Source organism: Phaseolus vulgaris, chromosome 2 (assembly GCF_000499845.2).
Source record: "Phaseolus vulgaris cultivar G19833 chromosome 2, P. vulgaris v2.0, whole genome shotgun sequence".
Classification (NCBI taxonomy): domain Eukaryota; kingdom Viridiplantae; phylum Streptophyta; class Magnoliopsida; order Fabales; family Fabaceae; genus Phaseolus; species Phaseolus vulgaris.
In genome coordinates, this window is record NC_023758.2 from 37,848,406 (window position 1) to 37,868,982 (window position 20,577).

Sequence of the window (20,577 nt, forward strand, 5' to 3'; positions counted from 1 at the left end):
CAATATACCCCAAAAGTTTGCCATAAACAAACTATTTCAAAAGCTTAAACAATTGTGAAAATATGAATCAATGGTTTTATATCTGTACTGTAATGTATATCATATTTTTTGCTGATATGTTGCTGTTTTCCGTAGTTGAAAGAGAGAGAGAAATTGTAAACTTGTGACATTAGTGTCTCTGTAAGTCCTAAATATTTGTATTGGTCTAATGCAATGCAAGTCGGTGGTTGTGGTTTTTCTTAAACTCTAGCAGGAAATTTAATGCATAAGGTGGAAAAGTTAAGCAGTGGCTCTAGAATTTGTAAAGGAAAACTATGATTGGATATGGTGACAAATTACAATGTAGTTTGAATTTCATAGCAATTTCTATAAAAGAAGGAAAAAAGAATTAAACGAAGAGAAGCCACAAATTCTTGCTGTCTAAGTAAAAAAAAAGGAATGAAATATGGTAAAAAAAAAGAGAACAAAGTCTGGAACACAAATTGATACATGAGAGGTATAAGTTCCAATCCAATGCAGTTGAGAGCTTCTTATCTCTCAGGATATTGAGTTTCTCCACTTTCTAGTTGTTGTCTTTCTGTTCTGTTCCTCTGAAGTTGGAAGGTGAGGTGAAATATCATGATTTTCCACGTTTGTCATTTTTGTAAGTTTGCTTAGTTTCTTCCACCCACTGGTCCATGCTGATGTGTGCTTCTGCTTTAGCAACCTATCAAACTGTTTCTGCAGATTTTCCATATCATTTTGAAGCTCCAAGTACTTGGTTTTTACAGTCTCAAGCTCAAATTTGAGTGTGTTAATGTCTTTCTTAGCTGCTGCCCACCCTTCTTGAAATGATTGTGGTGTCCCTTCTAGAAGTGTTTTCCGGTTTGGAACCATTGGCTGGTAGTGAGACTCAACACCTTCTTTCAGAGAACTGTTGGATAGTGCATTGCTTATCTTCACCTGTTCAGAGAATAGAACTTGCACCACTACCCTCAATGGAAGCCTTTCATTTTGGGCAGCATGCATGCAAGCATCAATGGAGAGTTTCTGACAATCCATTACACGGCAGAGCCGTTTTCTTTCATGCTCAGTTAGAGTTGGATGTGCCTGTTAATTTTGTTCAAGGGTATAAGAAGTGCATGAGTAAACATCTACAGGAACATGTGAATCTAAACTACTCAACATGTTTACTTGTACTTCTAATTTTCCAGATGCATATTACCAAACCAATGTGTATGCATACTGCTACCTATTGCCACTGATGGAAATAGTAAGCATATTTAGTATGACACTCTCAAGTTCCAATTCAAATTTACCTTGCAGTTTTACACAAAAGTGGTGCATCCTAGGTAGTTCAAAATCACACATTAGTTAATTACGAAAAATGGAAAACTTGCTCTATTTTCCTCTTGGAGAAGGAATCGATTACCTTAAGATAGGAATCAATTGCTCTGTAGAGTCCATCGTCAGAGGTCCTAGCTGACTCAGGCAAAGCTTCTGCAAGAACCTGAAACTTTGTGAGGGAAAGGTTTCTATCTCTGGAAACCTCAGTAAGATAACTGTCCACAAGTCTCGCCACTCTTGTCTTGGCATTGATGTTACTGCTGGCATGCTTATCAGGAAAGGGTGGTCTGCTTGGGCTAGAACTTTCAGTCTGCTCTTGAACAAGAAAATGTTCTAGCAGCCTCTGAACAAGATCTACATCATAAACAGTATCATTTTTGTTATAACATGGGATTAGAAGATCAGCCAGTGTAGCTTGCTCAAATTGCATTCCCACCCTTTTCTCCAATTCAGTAATCAATGCAAGTGCAACCTTTAACATGTTTGCCATTCTCAGTAGCTTAAGCAAGAAGCTGCATGAGACACTGTCCTTCTGCGGGGGAATTATGCTGATGAGGCTCTCAATGATCATCCTTTGATCTTTAGCTTGAAGAGTTGAAGTGCCATCTCTAGGTCCAGACACAATCATTTGAAGTCCACCTTTCCAGCTACCAACACCACCACTACTAGAGCTACTGTTACCACTGTTGCTTCCTTCATCTCCTGCGATTGCTGTGTCATTCATCAAACCAGGTAGCCACTTAGTTGCATAGTGCATTATTCCAGTACCAATCAACTCATACCTCATGCCCTTTACCTTAATAGCAGTAATGACTCTTACAAAATGATCAATCCTAAGGATTGAAACATCCTCAAACCACCAATCAGGGGGAACCTGCTGATTCCTACTAGGGCTTGAGTCCTTCATGTCATTCCATTTTGGGCTGGAAACTTGCGGTGCCCTTCTTCCAGTGTATGACCACCTTATTCCCTTTGGATTTGCACAGGCTTTCCATGCTATGGACTCACTGCATCTTCTCACAATTTGCAGATTTTCTGCCCATGGCGACAGATTCTCACAGCTTTTTAACACTAGTATAGAGTCTCTCCATGAAGACAAAACCACATAGCTAAGAAAGGCTTCTGTCTTGAATATAAGATTGCCTTCTTCTAAGTCCTCTGTCATTTCAAGGTACTCTGCAGTGCATCTCAGGCCAGAGATATTGCCTGCTGTTAAATCAATTGCAATTCCATAGCAAAACTTGGCTGCAAGTTCAAAAGCTTCAGGCCCTCCAGGAAGATCGTCCATAACTATCTTATTCAAATCAGGGTCGCGAGAATCATATATGATTCTGTTCAGCTTTCCACTTCGTGACAGCAAAGGATACTTTCACAGCAAAGCACCAGAAACAGTTTGTGAAATTCACCACAGTACAAGTCAGAAGCATCTCACCTCTTTATAAAAAAAATGCCATACTTTTTCACAGGATAAATAAAAGACTTTCAGGTAGGAAATTATCTATTTGTTTATTTATTCTATAGCAAGATAATAGCTACCTTGTGCAAATAGAAGTTTGCTTCTCCAATTTGAACTAGAAGATCACTTGGAATATCAGCTGAAACATACCTGCATGTGAACATGAAATGGATATACCAACACTCTCAACTGTTTTCCAAAGCAATTTTATCACAAATTTTGATCTCTACTTTGAACCATGTGATGAAAACAGTTATAACAACAGTGCATTGAACATACCAAGAGTTGCCTCTTTGCTGAAATCCCTCAGTCTTGACACTGTGCTTGGTTGAAGTGAGAAGTCCAGTCCCATATTCCCTCCCTGCAGCACCAGACTCACTCTCTGATTCCCACATGCTGAAAACCAGACTCACAAGGGAAGACTGCTTTTGCAAGAAAAGTGGCTTTTAAGTGAGAGTGAGAAGAGGAAGAGGAAGAAGAAGAAGAAGGGAGGAGGGGGGAAGTGAAGAAGGGGTGAACTAAAGAGCAAAGTGAATGAGGAGACAACAAAGTTGATGAAAAGGAAGGAGGAACCCACATGGGGTGCTTGGACTTATCTCAAACTTGTCGCTTTCTTCAGAGAACATGTCAAGGAAATCTCACAGGCTGTGCCGTAATGGGCACTCAGGAGCTGTGTTGTGAGTTGTGAATCATTCATCATCATCATCATCTGGGTTTCTGTTTCTGTGTTTGTTTCTTTCATATATGAATTATGAAATTAGATTGATAAAATTGATAGATAGAAAGATACCCTTCATCATTCATGTGTGCAAGACATGCAGTTCCAAATTCTTTATGCCCACCTGACCATACATGTCTCTTCCTTTTCAGCCCATTTTTATTTTATTTTCTTATTCTTTTCTGTGTTACTGTGTTTTCTGCAATCCCAAAAACATTCCTTTTGACTATGAGAAAGGATCAAAGGTGCATTTCCAATTTCCATAGCTGCACTTTACTTTGGGCTTCTGATGCATGGAAGGGGCTAATTACGACACTGCCATTGGATTCATTCTCACTCAAGGTTCAACGAACTACTTGCCATTTATAGCCATTAATTGAGAAAGACTAATCACATTCTTACACAGTCTTTTCACTATACTTCTTATAACATTGGAGAGAGAGATGGAAAAGGAAGAGAGAAAACTCACTTAAGTTGTAAAAAAACGTTGTGGAAAAAATGGGTATAAACAACACTACTTAATGAGAAATGCATGCAAAAGAATTATCATTCTATTATGATTTTGTTTTTGGTACAACAAGAAAGGAAAAAAAAAATACAGATTTCTAAATTGTAAAGAACAATGATATGTTAACAATTAGTAAAATTATACCATTATCCCACCATAACCACTTTTATTAATTTTTATTTAATAATTTGATTTACACTTTAGTTAAATAACTTAATTTAATATTTTATTATTATTTAGAACCGTTGTTATGTTAAAAATCATTGTCATAATAGTTTTTTTTCTTAATAGAAAGAAAAATATAAAATAAAATATTGAATGAGGTGTTACTGTTTTTATGTCGTTATAATAACACTAGGGTAGGCCTATTTTTACAAAGCAAACAAATCATTGATAAATCGAAATTGCCTCCTGTTAAATCAAAATACCTAAATCATGATATATGGGTAGGTAGGGAATTAGGCAATTATCTTGGAAGAGTGTGACATAGTAAATGTGTGAGCTCTATTATCTAAGAAATTGATTAGATCAATAATAGTGTTGGTATCTATAAATAAAAGATAAATGGTAACGCCAGTAAAATTGTTCTTACTTCTATAAATTCAATTAATAAGGAATCGAAAATTTGGCACCCAATTGGAGGCGATAGCAAAACTCCCACCTTGCAGCAGGTGAATGAGTTGAGACGATAGAAGGAAGAAGCAAAACAAAGGGTGGAGGCAGCCCAAGAAGCATAAGAAATAGTAGTAGAGGAAGAAGCATAACAAAAACGCGTTCTTCCACACTATGACATACGTAGATGTATGACTATAATTCTTGAATTTGCTTGTAAATCTAAGTATTGAATTGTATCAAATACTAATTCGTGGTCATACATATTTAATATGAGTTTTCTAAAAGACGTCACTCGATATTTAATTTGTTGAATATCCTTGATTGTATAGATCCATATGTGGTTTATATTGTTATTGCACTATTGATATTTGAAAGAAATTGAATGATGATGATATCACTACAAGAAAATCATTAAGTAAAAACTAATTTTAGAAAAAAAAACTAATTATTATATTAACTAGATAATATTAAAGTAGTTTTATTATTAAAAAAATAAGTTTTTAATTTATATCTAATTAGTTATCGAAGTTATGAGGATAATATCTAATTTAACGATTTTCTTGTATAGTATGTTGACTAAATTAATTTTTTTATAAACTCTTTTTTATGTTAAAATTTATTTCAATAGTTTACCATTACTTTTCTCTTCTTTGTATTGTAAATTGTGATGAATGGATTATGGACGTATAAAGTACATAGCAACATCTGAATATATATATATATATATATATAATTAAATATAAATGATTTTTTTTTTAAGAAGAACAAAAGGAATAAAATTAATATTCTAAAGATTTGACAAAAAAAACAACGAAAGAACTGCAATATGATGCGAGGTGAAGTGACTGAGTTGTATACATTGGACTTGCACTCACTTCTAAACAATTGTGGATTCAAAGGCCTTATACCAAACTCCACACGTGCAGTTTATAAGATTTTTTGTTGTTGCAGGATTTTAATAAGATTAAGAATCGTGTTGCTAGAAGATCATCCAAGATTCATGATTTGGCAACTATCTAGTAAGAACTATTTTTCACAAAATTTACTACCAGAACAAATAATATGTGCAATAAAAGAAAGTAACTTATGAATTAAATTACACGTTCATCTCTAATTATATAAAAACTGTCTTTCACTCTATTTTCTCTCTTTGTTTTCATTCTGACGTTTTTTTTTATTAAAATTTGGGTTGCTTTTACAGTGAACAGGTTCAATGTTCTAGTTACTCATGCACTGAACCCATTACATGTTCATGATCAACCCAAAAGAAAAACCCTATTACCTATGTTCGTACCATTATTATGAAAAACTTTACCTGAAAATAAGGATATCCATAATGCGTACTTGAAAACACTTAATAATAAGGAAATGTTTTAATTTTAAATGTTATTTTTTAATGCTTAAAATAAGCTACTGTAGAAACAGTTAGTAAAGAGATCAAGAAGTAGCTGAGAATGAAAATAAATAAAAAATATATATTAAATACTCTCTTGATTTTACTTTGTGTATTGTTTATACTTTATGATAATTTTACAAATTAACTCTCATTTATCTCTTTCGATGCAATAATTACAATTTTATTCAAATATTATCATAAATCAATGTTCAAATTAATTAAAATTATTTCATTATTAGCCCTAAATAAATAGGTAAGAAGAATAGATAAGAATATTGTTCAACCATCATTGATAAATTGCAAATTACAAATTAACAAGGTGGGAAAAGAAATTAGTATATGCTATTTATATCTTTATTATTTTTAGTACAATTTTTGTTATTATTTATTATTATTTTGTTGTATGAAAATATGAAACGGAAGGAGAATAATTTTTTTTGTGAAAAATAGCAAAAGAAAAGGGTAAAAAATTATCCATTTGGAAAGGAACATAAAGGTTTAGTATAGTGTAGAATCTGACTAATATATTTCATCCAACCCTTTTGTGATGTGTCCCAGCCGATGACTAATATGAAAACAGAGATAGAGATTATTCCTTATACACTAATATCATAAACTCAACTAATCTTATTATAATAAATTCTAAATAACTTTTAAATCATCTTAAATTAGTATATTAATTTAATTCAATCTCAATATAGTTTAATTATAACTATAAGTAAAGTATCACGATCATTTTCATTTACAGATTTTATAATCTACATAACCTAAATATAAAGATTTATATCTACCTTTTTCTATTTAATCTAAAGTTAATATTAACCTGAATCCTTTATTTTTTGTTTTGGTATGGTTATTAATCTATTTTGGTTGTCATAGTCGTTGATGTAATGAGAAGTTAAATACATTAATAGAATGGTTTTCCAAAAGCTAAAATAAGTTAATTTAAATTAGGTTGATGTGATTGATGAGATAAGTCAAACTAATAAACAAGTTTGTAGGAAATTCAGATTAAACAGACCTGATGCGTTTGACAATTCTATATCCATCATCTCCATCACAAAACAAATGCAACTACTTATGATATCATAATTTATTTTCCACTTACGAAAAAAATATTAATAATAAACTACTTTTGCATTTTTCATAACACACATTTTATTAATAAATAAATTTACGTGGATATTCACTTTTTATTAACTTTATATTTAGTATATTTTGCATAAATTTAATTTAGTAATATAAATTTGTAAAAAATTAATTAATTTTTATTTAATAATTTTTGTAGTGATATAATACATGATAGTTTTTTTAAAATAATATTATATTACTTAAAAAAAGATTAAAGTTTTAGTCTCATAAATTTTAATAATTCATTTTTGCTTCCTCTTCTTTTTTTCTCTTTAAATTTTTTTAAAATTTGTTCTTACCATTAAATTTCTTAATTTAACTTAATATTAATAATATCATCATGATATCATATACACAATAAAAAAAATTAACAAATCAATAATATTGACGCCATTAAAAATCACCCTAATATATGATATTAATTAAAATAAAAAAATTGATCTGTTTATAAGGATTAAAATAAATAGTAACATTACAGTTCTTAAGAACAAAAAATAATATATTTATGAATTAAAATTAAAAATAACATATTTATACGGATAAAAAAAAAATAGATTTACAAAAATTAAGAACAAAAGGTAATGAAATTTAAGAACTACGTTAAAAAAATGGCATATTTATAAACTAATATCTAATAATTTTTCTATAATAAACATCCAATAACTTAAAATTTAGGCTAACGGCAAATCTTTTTTAAGGATATAATTTATTGTTTTAAAAAATGTTTCTTAATTAAATATTTTTTTAATGTTCGTTTAAACTGTTCATTTTAAAAATAAGTAATTTTCAACTTTTATAAGAAGCAAATATTATATGCTTTTTAAATAAGATTTTTTAAAGTAATTATTTATTTAAAATAGCTTATTTTAAATTTAAACAAATTGGTTCAAATAAAACTCAGAATCACAAACAATTTTTAATAACAGTTTTTAAAGTAGAAGAAAATTGGATTAGATTTTCAATGATAAATAAACATTATGATTGTTAGATGGGATGAAAAGATGGGTAAATTATATATGTTAATGCTGGAATATTGATTTAACAATTTTTTAATTATGGTGAAAGCAAATATACTTAAAATGTTCACGCAATCCATCTAAAAAAAGTTAAAAAGTTAGAATATAAAATCTCATACAAACATTTAAACAGAAAAGCAGTGTTGAAATTTAAAAAAGAAATAAAAATGTTGATATTTAATATATGTGTGATAAAGAAGATTAGAAAATTGTTGCAATCGTGGGAGATGAAATTATTGTAATGTGTGAGTGAGACATTAAAAAATTGAGTAAAGAAGAAGACGTCTAACATAACATCTTATACATGCTTCCTAACAACCATGAGGATAGGAATGGCATTGGGCCCAACTGCCAATTACCTTATCCAATATCTTTCAATCTCTTCATAATACCATTTATATAATATGTCTCTAAAAAATTCATTATTTTTGTCCTTGATTTTATCAATTATAACATATAAATGAAAGTTTAGTGTAGATGAAAGGTTACAAATTTAAATGTGAAATTGAATTTCAGGTTGAGTAAAAATGAAAAACTTGAACAACTTATAAAAAATTATCTACAAATTTATTGTCTTATAATTTTGAATTAAAAGTAATATTATACTCTTTTATATGGATTTACTTATAACTCACTAATCTTTCTCTTGACATTTAATAAGATTATTTTTAATATTTAATGATTATTTTTAGTTGTAAAATTTGTGTGTTAGGAGTGAGTATTTGATAATGTAAGTTTTGTTTGAGAAATACCCATTCCAAAAGTGAAATAAAGTGACCAATGTTTTGATAGGGTGAAAGAAAGAAATAATTATTGTTTTAAATTTAACCTAACCCTACTCTAGCTTGGGCAATAGGGTTGAATTGGTTGAAGGTAACTTAGCTTAAAAGGCACCGCAAGACTTGTGAGAGACTTATGTGAGGTTCCAACTCTAAACAAGTTAAGGGTTGAAGCTTCCGAAGAAGAATTTCATAAGATGAGGATGAATAAAATTATGTGCATATATAGATTAATTGCTTAAAAAACAATGTAGAGATTATAAATGTACACATAGATTAATGATAGTTTGTGAAAATATGTGAAAGGGAGAGATTCAATGTAAGCAGTGGGAGTTGAGCCTCGTAGGCTCCAATTCTAGCCCCCACATGCCTCTGCCCATTTGGTATAGGCCATTCATCCCTTCACTAAATCTACACACACAAGCTCTCACCATTTCTAGTTTTGATTTTTCTGTCTTCATTTCTTCATCCAATCCCATGCCAATAATAATGCATTTCCCTTCCTATATAATGCACATTGTGTACCCTCCAAGTTTTATGAATTCTGCTGAAGTTTGAACCATTTTGCAGCAATCATTTAGTCCACAATGTAGAATTATTGGGGTACATCTAGTTGTGTTTATTGGGGTTAACAATGTACAGTGTTATACATTTCAATGCTTTGAAGTCACTTTTCTTTCTCTTGCATTTAGTCTTTGCCATATAGAATAAGAAAAAAATGTAAGCATATTGGACAATGATTCCTATCGACATCAGAAACATGCATTCTGCTTTAATGGAAGCCCACTTGGCCAGCTTTCACCACCACTGAAATCAATTTTGAAAATGGTGCTTTGCCACATACATAGTAAAATAGGCTATGATACAACAAGTTATTCACGAGACTTTACTCCAACTGAAAGAAACCAAGTCCTTTTTTATTGAGAATTCACTGCATAAAGACTTTATGCAACAAACATTCTCTTTCTCTCTGGTTTGATCAAATCTGAAATGTTCAACCACATCACAAGTATAACTCAAATCTTACATGAGATACTCTAATTAGGTAAAAACTTTGTTTTATAAATTATCATTATAAAGTTGAGTTATATTTAAAATTTGTTTTATAATATATTATTATAGTCATGTATACTCATATCAGAGAAAAAGACAAAAGAAAATATGATATATTGTATATTCTGAATTTGCAGTTAAGTAAAATATAAGTGTTATGTTACAGCAATCTGTTAGTGATCCCTACCTACAATTACCTTTTTCTGAACAACAGTTATGTGTTAATAATGTAACTGTTTCAAAATTTTTACTTTTTTTGGTATATATAATGTTAGAGAAATTTTAATTTTATTAGGTTTGAATCATAAAGTGACGTGGATGACACAATAATTAGTTGCACGTTCATTTGCGGGCTTGGCAACAAAATGAACCCAGAAACCAACAACCAACAACGTAAACAATGCCAGAGGATATTGCAATTGCATTATTGGTATGGAATTGATTTTGTTAACATTCCCAAATATGGTTTTGATTTTTTACAATGTACCATGCATCGACTTAATTGAACCAGTGGTTGCTTTCTGTGACAAAGAGCACTAAAGGAAGATGAAATTGTGCCTAACTGATTAAGGAAAAGGTAAATTAGAATAGACTGCAAGTGCTGCATGGTGCATTGACATCATAGCAGAAATTCCATTCCATTGACTGAAATTGAAGAATCCCTGACTTCATTATACCCATTCCATTTCAATAATCGATTCATATTTGTCTCATTGCAATAATCATTCTGTGGGATCCACCTATTGTTTGGTGGATCCTGAAAGATCACACTTATAGACATGTTGGGCCAAAACCATTCAAAATTTCCTTCTTTTGGTCTAGTTTTTCTTGAAGATTTTCACACTACATCTAATGATCACTGATTTCCATTACTGTCATAGCAAAACATTTGTAGCTCACTCTAAACAATGGGTTCATGGTGTCCAATTCTACCATTGTTGAATATAGATATGCATCTCTGGTCATCTTCTGAATATGGAGAGACAGTCATCTGCACTTGGGTCCCTCCAGATTCTTGATGTTTCATAGCTACCAAATGGTAAACATATTGGCCAACACCAGCAAGTTTCAGCCAACCTTTGGGAAAGAATTCCATGACACTGCTGTTTCTTTCCATGAGAAACATGTTGGCCAACTGAGCACCATGTGGAGATTTCAAAATACTTGTTCTCTCTCTTTTCATGTAGTGATGGACCTTTTCTGAATGTGAATGTCACTATGACTGTTTATTTTATGGTGGTTCTTTTGCTTGATAGATGAATATTTGGGGGGCATATATAAATATAATACATAATATCACAAATTTTGTAGTGGAAAGATTTTGGATCTCATTCTGTGCTTAAAATGAGTATGCATGTATTCAAATTCAAACTCATTTCTTTGTTCCCAAATCAATCTAATCTTCAAATAAAATTCCCCCAAGTGCCAACTAAAACCATTACATCTCTCTTTGATCAAAAGGAGACATAGAATTTGAATCCTGCATGTATATTGCTAATAAATAGATTGATGAGCTTAATAGCCATTTACCTGCTCATAAAAGGATAAATTATTGGTATCAGTTACCATAAATCAACAACCTTGCATCTTAGCACATTCCTTTTGAAATAACTTTGCCATAATGAATTCATTATTAAAAGATCTTGGCCCTGTCCTAGAAAGCAAATTCATTTCATATAATTGATTACTACATCACTCCCCTTTAAGCTCACATCATTAGTGATAGGTTCGGTAAAGTGTATAAAAGAAGGAAAGGACAGGGTAGTTAAAACGAATATATGTATTAGAACTATTATAAATCACTTAAAAAAAATTGTTATCATCTATTGATAATTATATATTAATTTCAATTTATATATAAAATTTTCTGTATACAATAAGAAAGTAGTTTGATAAAAAGAATTTGTATGTAGTTCCACTATATTGGAATCGAAAACTATTATTATTATTTATGAATTTTTATTTATGGATATTATTCATAAATTTATTTGTAGGTGATTAACATTTGTAGTTGATTACATTAGTATTAGTAATATTAATATTATTAAACTTATTATTAATTTTACTATTAATATTGTTGTTTTTGTTATTAATAATATTGTAAATGTTATTGTTCCTATTAATAATCATAAGAATAATTATAATAATAATAATAATTATTATAATAATAATAATAATAATAATAATATAATTAAAATGTTTGTGTGATGTAGTGGTTAAATGTTCTATGTATCATGGGACTTAGGTTTGATTCTCTCTTGAAATAAATAATGTCATAGATTATGGTATTTTTTTTAGTTCATCATATTATTAATTTGCACTTGTAAATATAATACTTAAACAAAACTACACAACAATGCTACAATTATCACTTAAAGGTTTGAACTTGGATTTCTTCTAAAGTTTCTTCAGATGCTTCTCCTTTTTCTGATTGGTGTCTTGAACTCTTGATATATATGTTTTTGATTAAAATGTGACTGGTTTTGGGTCTTCCATGTGTTGTTGAGGGGGGCTTGGCAGTAGGTGTTCAAGTTCTATTTTTCTATCTGTGTGGTTGAGGTTGATTGTTTGGTAGGTAAGTGTTGACACTCTTTTGGGGGTGCTTAGGTAGGGTGTGCGGTATGCCCTCTACTATGCTATGTATATGGGTTGATTTACTTCTAAAGTGAGTTATATTTATTTATTTATTTTTGTGGATAAAAAAAAACTTAATAATATACAATTGTAACTTTACAAACATGTAATTAATAATTACAACCTAACAATTCCACTTTAACATACTCATTAAAAAATAATATAACTTCAAAAACAAAAGTACAAAAATATTTAACAATAAAAAAAACTTTACTAACCTAGTGGTGGTGGGTAGCGACAATGCGGAGGAACAAGGCGAAAGAGACCAAAATGGAGTAAAAAATTGTGTTCGTAGACACTAGAGAACCCGAAAACAACAAATGTGAGTGAGGGAGCACAAAAACTTACAAACAATGGAGTAATGGAAGAGAGCAAAGATGACAATGCATGCAGGGAAGCATAAGGAGAATGAAAGTGAAAGTATAAAGTGAGACGCACCTAGAGTATGGTAAAAAAAAATAGACAACGATTTTTATAAATAATTGTTGCCTATGTTGAAATTTAAAACATATGTTATGATTATCTTAAAATCGCAGTTTATGTCAAGCTCATAAACAACAGTTATTTAAAGGATCTCTATATTTCATTCAAGATTATAGATGTCTGTTGTACCATGAACCAATATTTATACATTCGTAATAATCAATAAAAATGCTATCGTATTTTAATAAACAACATTTTGCTATGAATCAACGTTGGAAGGCTATCGTTAAAAAATGTTTTTGCCCTAGTGCATGCTTCTTTCCCTTGACATGCCACCTTCGTTGTTCCTTATAACTACAACCACCCATCTTCATCACCTCCAACAAGGCAATTGTTTCATTCTTGTTTCATGCACCCAATGATTTTGAACTTGCACCTAATCAACTGTTGAAATTCCAAAATTGCCTTCCAAAAGAAATTCAAAATAGATTTTTGTGTTCTAGAAATAATGAAATTTTGGAATAGAATTAGAAAACCAAAATCCCATTCCGAAAAAGAAATTTCAAAATACAAAAATACATTCTGAAAAAAAATTATGAAAAACAAAATCTATAAACATATTCTAAACTAGAGATTCCAAAATCTAAAAAGGTATTCTGAAAACCCAAATTCAGAAATATATTCCAAAATACCAAATCAAGAATACATTTGACATCACCCACTCCTACTTAAAAACTATACAAAAGACGTTGGGCGTAGGAACCAATTGCTTTCCAATAAATCTTTAAGACTCTTTCTTTCTGCAACTCCATATCTCACCTTCATACACAACATGAAAATACATTTTTATCATTCTTGTGTCACCCCATAAACTAGTTTCTGGATTATATAATCCAGAACACATTTAAAAAAAGACTTCCGAATTACATAATCCAGAAGCTAAATAAGACTTCCAGATTATATAATTCAGAAAGTAATCATGCATATGAAAAAAGCTTCCGATTACCTAATTCAGAAACTAATTATAAATTTGAAAAATAACTTCCAAATTACGTAATTCGGAATATGGAATATTATAGAGGAACATTTTTGGAAATTCGAAAATATATGGAGGTGAGAGAAGACAATATGGAGGTGCAGGAAGAAACAAGAAGGATAAGCTTGGTGTCGTTGGTGGATGTAGTTGTAAGTAGTGTTGAAGATGGAACTTTCCTATGATGGTGGAGTTTGAAGGTAGAACTGGATGTGCAATGCAATGAAGTATCTGAGACAAGACAACTGATGACTATAACATGAACTTGATAAGGATAAGCTTGATCAGCCAAGGCTAGGAAAAGTAGCATGATCTAAGCCGTAAGTTCTTTTCACCGTACTGATATGTTCATATATTGAAACCAAAAAAAGTAGAAATATTTTCTATTAACTCTTTCCTACCATAAGATATTTGTCTGGCATTGCCACTTCCTTTTTGAACTACTATTAACAAATGGTAAAAGGCTTCGAATAAATAGAAACATAACAAATTTTCTTTTAATACTCACTGCATTTTATATACAAAAAGAAAAAAAGTAGGAAAATTTTGATTTAATTAAGCAGGTAAAATTAATCTTTCACTTTAGAAATGGATCCAATTTGCATAGTCTGGGCATGTAAAATCAAATCAAGGTGTCCTCATCTGATTCATCATAGAAAACTTGATCCCTTTGGCTGGCTTATTATACTTTACAAAACATTGGCCTCAAACACTAACTTTTGAGCCTATTGCCTATGGTAACTATGATTCAAATTCAGATTTTAACTTTGTCTAGCACAGACTTCCCATTAAGCCGATTGCTGCTCTGAAGTTGCATATAGTCTCTATGTTTCATCCCAATGTACGCTGCAGGATTGCTTTGATTGTCTAGCAGCTCTTTAGCCGGTTCCACCACAGTCTCCAAGGAGGGGGCAATTACTACTGCTAAAGAAATTCTTGTAGCTTTGTTGCTCACTACTGCTCGATGCACTACACTCTTGTACTTGCCATTGCTCACAACCTATTGCAAAACCAAAAGGGTACGAGGATATCACAATTAAATTGCTGTTAGAAAAGAAACAAAATCTTTAGCTGTTGTTGGTAATCAGAGGATGAGAGGGTTAGATATCATAAGCATAGGCCAAGTAGAGAAAATAAGTCTCTCGAAGTAACATATTGCTTGATAAAAGATGATAAAAATGAATTACACATAACTCATATTTATAGATCATATTGGGATAACCATATGTACCTAACAATTTTAACCAGGATTTGTTATTGTGTACCTCAAGATGATCAGACACAAAGACTAGCAAGCAGCTTGAAGTGGAACTGACATTGATCCACTTGCCATTGTGAAGAAGTTGAAGGCCACTAACCCCGTTCTGCATGAGGAGGTTCAAGAGGCCATGATCAGAATGGGGAGGTATTCCCATTGCAAGCTCAGGTTGTGGACAAGGTGGATATAGATTTGCAGCTATCATTTGAAAACCAGAATCTAGGTTCATTGTGTCCTCTATGTAATTGACTTCCAATCCCAAGCTTTCCGATATTCCTTTGAGTAGGTCCTTTCCCAGTTTCCAGCTTCTTCTACTGTACTCTGTTAATGCTTCCCTTCACAGCAAAACATTCCATATTTAGCATACAGAGTATCTTAGTTACTACTTAATACACATTCTTCTTCATTTAACATCAACAATAATCTAACTAGCACATATATATAGATTTGAAGTATGTTTTAATTTGGATTTGCAGAATTACAATTATATTTATGATTTCTTTAGAAATACTAAATATGTATCTTAGACTTATCGTATCTTACATATCTTTAGCATGCGACATCTATGTAGCATATCTTATATTATAATCTTAAGGATTGTTGATTATATAATAAGCAACTGTCAGCAATTATTCTTATATAAGACTGATCCTATGATGTTAAGAGTTGGTTCTTAAATTTAAGAATCTTCCAAGTTATAAGTAACTGTCATCAAAGAGGCTCTTAATAGTTGAGAGAAAATGTGGAAGAGACTGAGGTAGAACCTGAACCCAGGTGGTTTGTCAGGAGAGTGAAACTCTGGGTGGACTACGATTTTAAGGAAATCCCTCCAGAATAAGACTTTGTCCATTGAAACATTGGAGCTGGTGCCATACCTTATAGGGTCCATCACATCCTTACCTGCATACTCTTGCTTCTCTTCCTCTCTAAGATTGAAGAAAGCAAAAACTTCATCAACCATTTTCTCCATGATGCTCTTTGACACAGAGTAATTGATGAGCATGAAGAACCCCCACTCCTCACAAGCCTTGCCCAAGTCCTGGATGGTTTTGGCCCGTTGATCAGGAGTGCCAGCGACCAAGAGAGAATAATCAATGACAGGAATTGGATCATCTTCATCTGGGTCTGCCACTATCTCGTCATCTGAATTGGTGGTGTAAGTGTATGAAGGTGGGAGGGAAGTGAGTTCTGGTGATTCAGTGAGTGCTTTCACGCTTGTGAAACTTTTTCTATTATTGGATTGTACTTTGCCAACCTCAGAAGCTGTTGTAGCCATTATAGAAATTAAATCAGTGATAATGAAGAGAAAGTTGGAAAGTGACCAATATGAGTAAGCCTTGCCACTTCAAGTTCAAGGAAATGGGGTTAAATTGTTATCATTACTCAGTTCATAGCTATCTGAAACGTGTCTAACATTAAATTAGCCACCATTCATGTGTCCATTTGTGGCTGCGTAACTATCACATATGTCACAAATTAGACTTTGGAAGAGGTTTGATGAAAACCAAAGGGACCCGGGTTGGCATATTTTCTTCCTAACATAAGCTTATTTTCTTCCTATCTTTTTATTAGGTTAGGTTCACAATGAATTTGACATTTATAACAATGACTTTTGTTATGAATGCTTGTTTAATATTTATTTTATTTAAATTAATTTTTAGAAAATATTTTTCAGAAATATATTTTTATTTACTATTTATATTTAAGAAATTAAGATTGTGATATTGTAAATATTAATATTTTGGAACATTTTGATATATATATATATATTTAAAATACATAAATAAAATAAATAATAAGTTCATCTATATAACATATCCAAAGTATATTTTGAAATTTGATCCCAACAATAGTATCAAGAGTTATCATTAAATTTGTCGAATGAAAGGAGAAATAAATTTTTCACAAGTCATTATTATATTTTTTTATGGCAAAAGTTATGATTTATGGATTTTAAGAATACAAACTGATTTAAAGGGGCTAGATTTATTAGAAGTTGTGGAATATGATTATATGTTAAATTCTTTACGTGAAAATCTCTCATCCAAATCAAAATGTAAAAGCAAAGAAAGACAAAGAAGGTAAAGGGGAAGTCATTTCACAAATGATCCTTACTAGAATCATGACCTTAAAGTCAACCAAAGAAATTTTAGATTATTTTGAAAGGAGAATATGAAGAAAACAAGAAGATCTAAGGTATAAAAGTTCTAAATTTGATAAGGGATTTTGAGCTATAATTAAGAAATACTCAAACAATTTGTTGGATATTGCTAACAACATAAAATTATTGAGTAAGGAGTTTTTCGATTCCAAACCAGTTGAGAAAATGTCGGTAACAATGTTTGGGAGATATGAAACATTTATTAAAAAGAGGTTTGTCTACAATTACTTTGATAGAAGTAATACATGCCTTGCAAGCACATGAATAACAAAGACTAATGAGAGAATATCGTATGATTAAAGGTGTTTTACTTTGTACTGTCAAAGGTGCTTTCGAAGTTAAAAGATAAAGATACAAAAAGAGAAAATGCAACCAACACAACAACACACCTATTATTCCATCTTACAAGAAAAATAATCACTAACACAGCAAGTTTTGATGGAGGCCAGATGCAAAATGCCACAAATGTGGTCAATTGGGACATGTAGAAAATATATGCAAATCTTAACATTTCCAATAAGATGTCAAGATTGTAGAGGATGAATCAAAAGAGAAACTACTTTTTGCAACATCATGTGTTACAACCAACAAATCTACAAAAGGTTGGGTTATAGACAATGGTTATACAAACCACACGACTCATGATCATGAATTTTTGAAACAGCTCAACAAATCAGATATTTCTAAAGTTGTGAAAGGTATAAAAACAATTGCAAATAAAATTCATTCTTTTATGTCTTATATATTCCTGAAATTAATCAAAATTTGTTAAGTGTTGCTCAATTGTTAGAGAAAAGTTATTAGGTGTCTTTTGAAAATAAACTTTGTGTGATCAAAGATGCAAACAACCTAAAAGTATTTAAGTTGATATGAAATACAAAAGTTTTTCTTTAGAAGAAAGGATAGTTTGCTGAAGAAAAATTAAAATCAAAAGATGGATATCTCTTAAAGAATTTGATGTCCAAGAAGAGATAAGATCCATCATCCAATGTCATATCATGGAATTCACAATAGAGAGAAAAAGGAGGTTGATAAAAGAAAAAATATAATAAGAAAAATGTCCATAAATGAAGACGTGATCTCATGAAAAAAAAAAGCAAAAATTATAATTAAAAATGAAAAGTGAAATCAAACATTAAAAAAAGAAGAATCAAATTTAAAATTTGAAATTCAAATAAATAGATATTAAGGTAAAGATGAATGCTGAGAATATTTGTTTAATGTATATTTTTATTTAAATTAATTGTTTTAAAATCTCTCATTTTTTTAGAAATGTCTTTTGCATAAATATAAATTATATTTATTTGTTATTTAGATTTAAAAAATTAAGATTAAAATATGATAAATGTAATATTTTGTTATACTACTTGGAGTATATTTATTACATGAATAAAAAAACATGCTCTACCATATAACATTCAAAATATATTTCCAAGATCAACCATTTTATTTGTTTGTATAATATTTAGATGGGTTTCAACTTTATATAAATTGCAGTATTTATATTTATTTACCATATTAAATAATCTTTTCTAATTTAGGGAAAAAATTTAAATTGTTATTTTTTATATTCTTGAATATGATTTTCTCAAGCTTAATTTTTCCCAACTAAATTATAATATAATACTCTAATAAATAAATATACAACAATTTAAATATTATCAATCTAAATATACTTAATAAACTTAAAGAAGATTAATATTACACTCAATATACAATAGTTTAAAAAAAATTAAGTGTAAATGATTTAAAGAAAATAAAATGTTATCAATATGTATCTGCATCATATTCTCATAAACTCATAGTTTACAGATATATTTACAAGTCTTTGAGTTAAAATTTATATAACAATAAATGTATCTCGAACATCATAATAACTAGACAATTAGCATACATAAGTAGAATTATCTCTTTTTATCTTAGTAAAGTGGTTGATCTTAGTAAAGTGATTTATCTTAGTAAAATATGAAATTTGTGCCTAGGTTAATAATCTTCCCTTCTCTCTACCAACCATCTATCAACTGCCTTTTCAAACTTCACCACAAATTCTTAGAGGGAATAAAACATTAATATTTTATTTCTTTAAGTATTATTCATCCAACAAAAAAAGTACTTCTGTTGTAAATAGATAATTATGATTATCTGATGATATATTGTCCTTATTCATTTCATTCCAAATTATACTTAATTATTAAATGATTCCATTTTTCATTCGATCCAATAAATAATACAAATATTCTCCTTTACTTATTGGTTTTATATATTACATTAAAAATTATAGCGCATTAAATATTATAGCGCATCTCTAGTTGATAAGCTATTCATGATCTAGGATCCATCCAAAAATAAATTTACCCATGTAAGACTTTTCATGAGATGGGATTGAAAAAAGGAAAAAGAGAATAAAAGTAAGATGGTTAAATAAAACGGTAATATCTTTAGTATTTACCTTATAATTTCTTCAAAAGTAAGTCACAAATAAAATACACTTGTTAAATTGTTGCATCCGACTCTTTCTAAAACTTGATCTATGGGTATAAACTACACTTGTTAAATGGTATAAAACTTGATTCAACATAATGGACTATATAAATATATATATATATATATTAACATGTTTAAAAAACTAATATTACCTTGAATTTTTTAAATATAATTATTTTATAAAACAAGTCATTCTATAAGTCTATGAAATATTTAAAAACTAAATTGATTAAGATATGTCTAAATAGATTGTCTAAAAAATAATTTAGTTCAATTTAATTTTTTTGGGTGGATTAAAAGTAAGAGAGGATATTGTTTGTTGTCTCATGTCATGGTTTTATTACATGACCAAGTTGTATTGTATCATTTTTGTTTTTCAACTATCCACTGAAGAGCTCTTAAACCATGTTACAATGTGACAAATTATAAAATCATGCAAGGGAACTTTAAATCCTGAGACTGCGTTTTAGGCACGTGAATTTGAGTTTCTGAAAATTCCTTCATCTTCAAATTGCGATAGCAATTGCAATTTGCAACCTAAACCTTGTTTGTTAGTTTAGTTTTCATTATTAATGTGCAAACACGA

The 20,577-nt window shown here is 30.3% G+C and overlaps 2 protein-coding genes across 3 annotated transcripts; both read right to left on the reverse strand.

Annotated features, from left to right (window-relative positions):
- Nucleotides 1-298: 298 nt before the first annotated feature.
- Nucleotides 299-3,749, reverse strand: LOC137811875 (root phototropism protein 3). Of its 2 annotated transcripts, XM_068613733.1 has the most exons (5): nt 3,360-3,747; nt 3,062-3,204; nt 2,863-2,932; nt 1,412-2,692; nt 299-1,089 (listed from the first exon to the last, which is right to left on the reverse strand). In XM_068613733.1, the coding sequence occupies exons 2-5, from the start codon at nt 3,175-3,177 to the stop codon at nt 538-540; spliced, it is 2,019 nt and encodes a 672-aa protein (XP_068469834.1). In that variant the 5' UTR covers nt 3,178-3,204; nt 3,360-3,747; the 3' UTR covers nt 299-537. The 2 variants fall into 2 exon arrangements, with proteins under 2 accessions (XP_068469834.1, XP_068469833.1); XM_068613732.1 differs by having other exon boundaries at nt 3,062-3,749.
- A 10,956-nt stretch (nt 3,750-14,705) lies between these two features.
- LOC137811877 (2-oxoglutarate-dependent dioxygenase 19-like) lies at nt 14,706-16,857 on the reverse strand. The gene is made up of 3 exons (XM_068613734.1): nt 16,111-16,857; nt 15,354-15,681; nt 14,706-15,088 (listed from the first exon to the last, which is right to left on the reverse strand). The coding sequence occupies exons 1-3, from the start codon at nt 16,620-16,622 to the stop codon at nt 14,843-14,845; spliced, it is 1,086 nt and encodes a 361-aa protein (XP_068469835.1). The 5' UTR covers nt 16,623-16,857; the 3' UTR covers nt 14,706-14,842.
- Nucleotides 16,858-20,577: the final 3,720 nt, after the last annotated feature.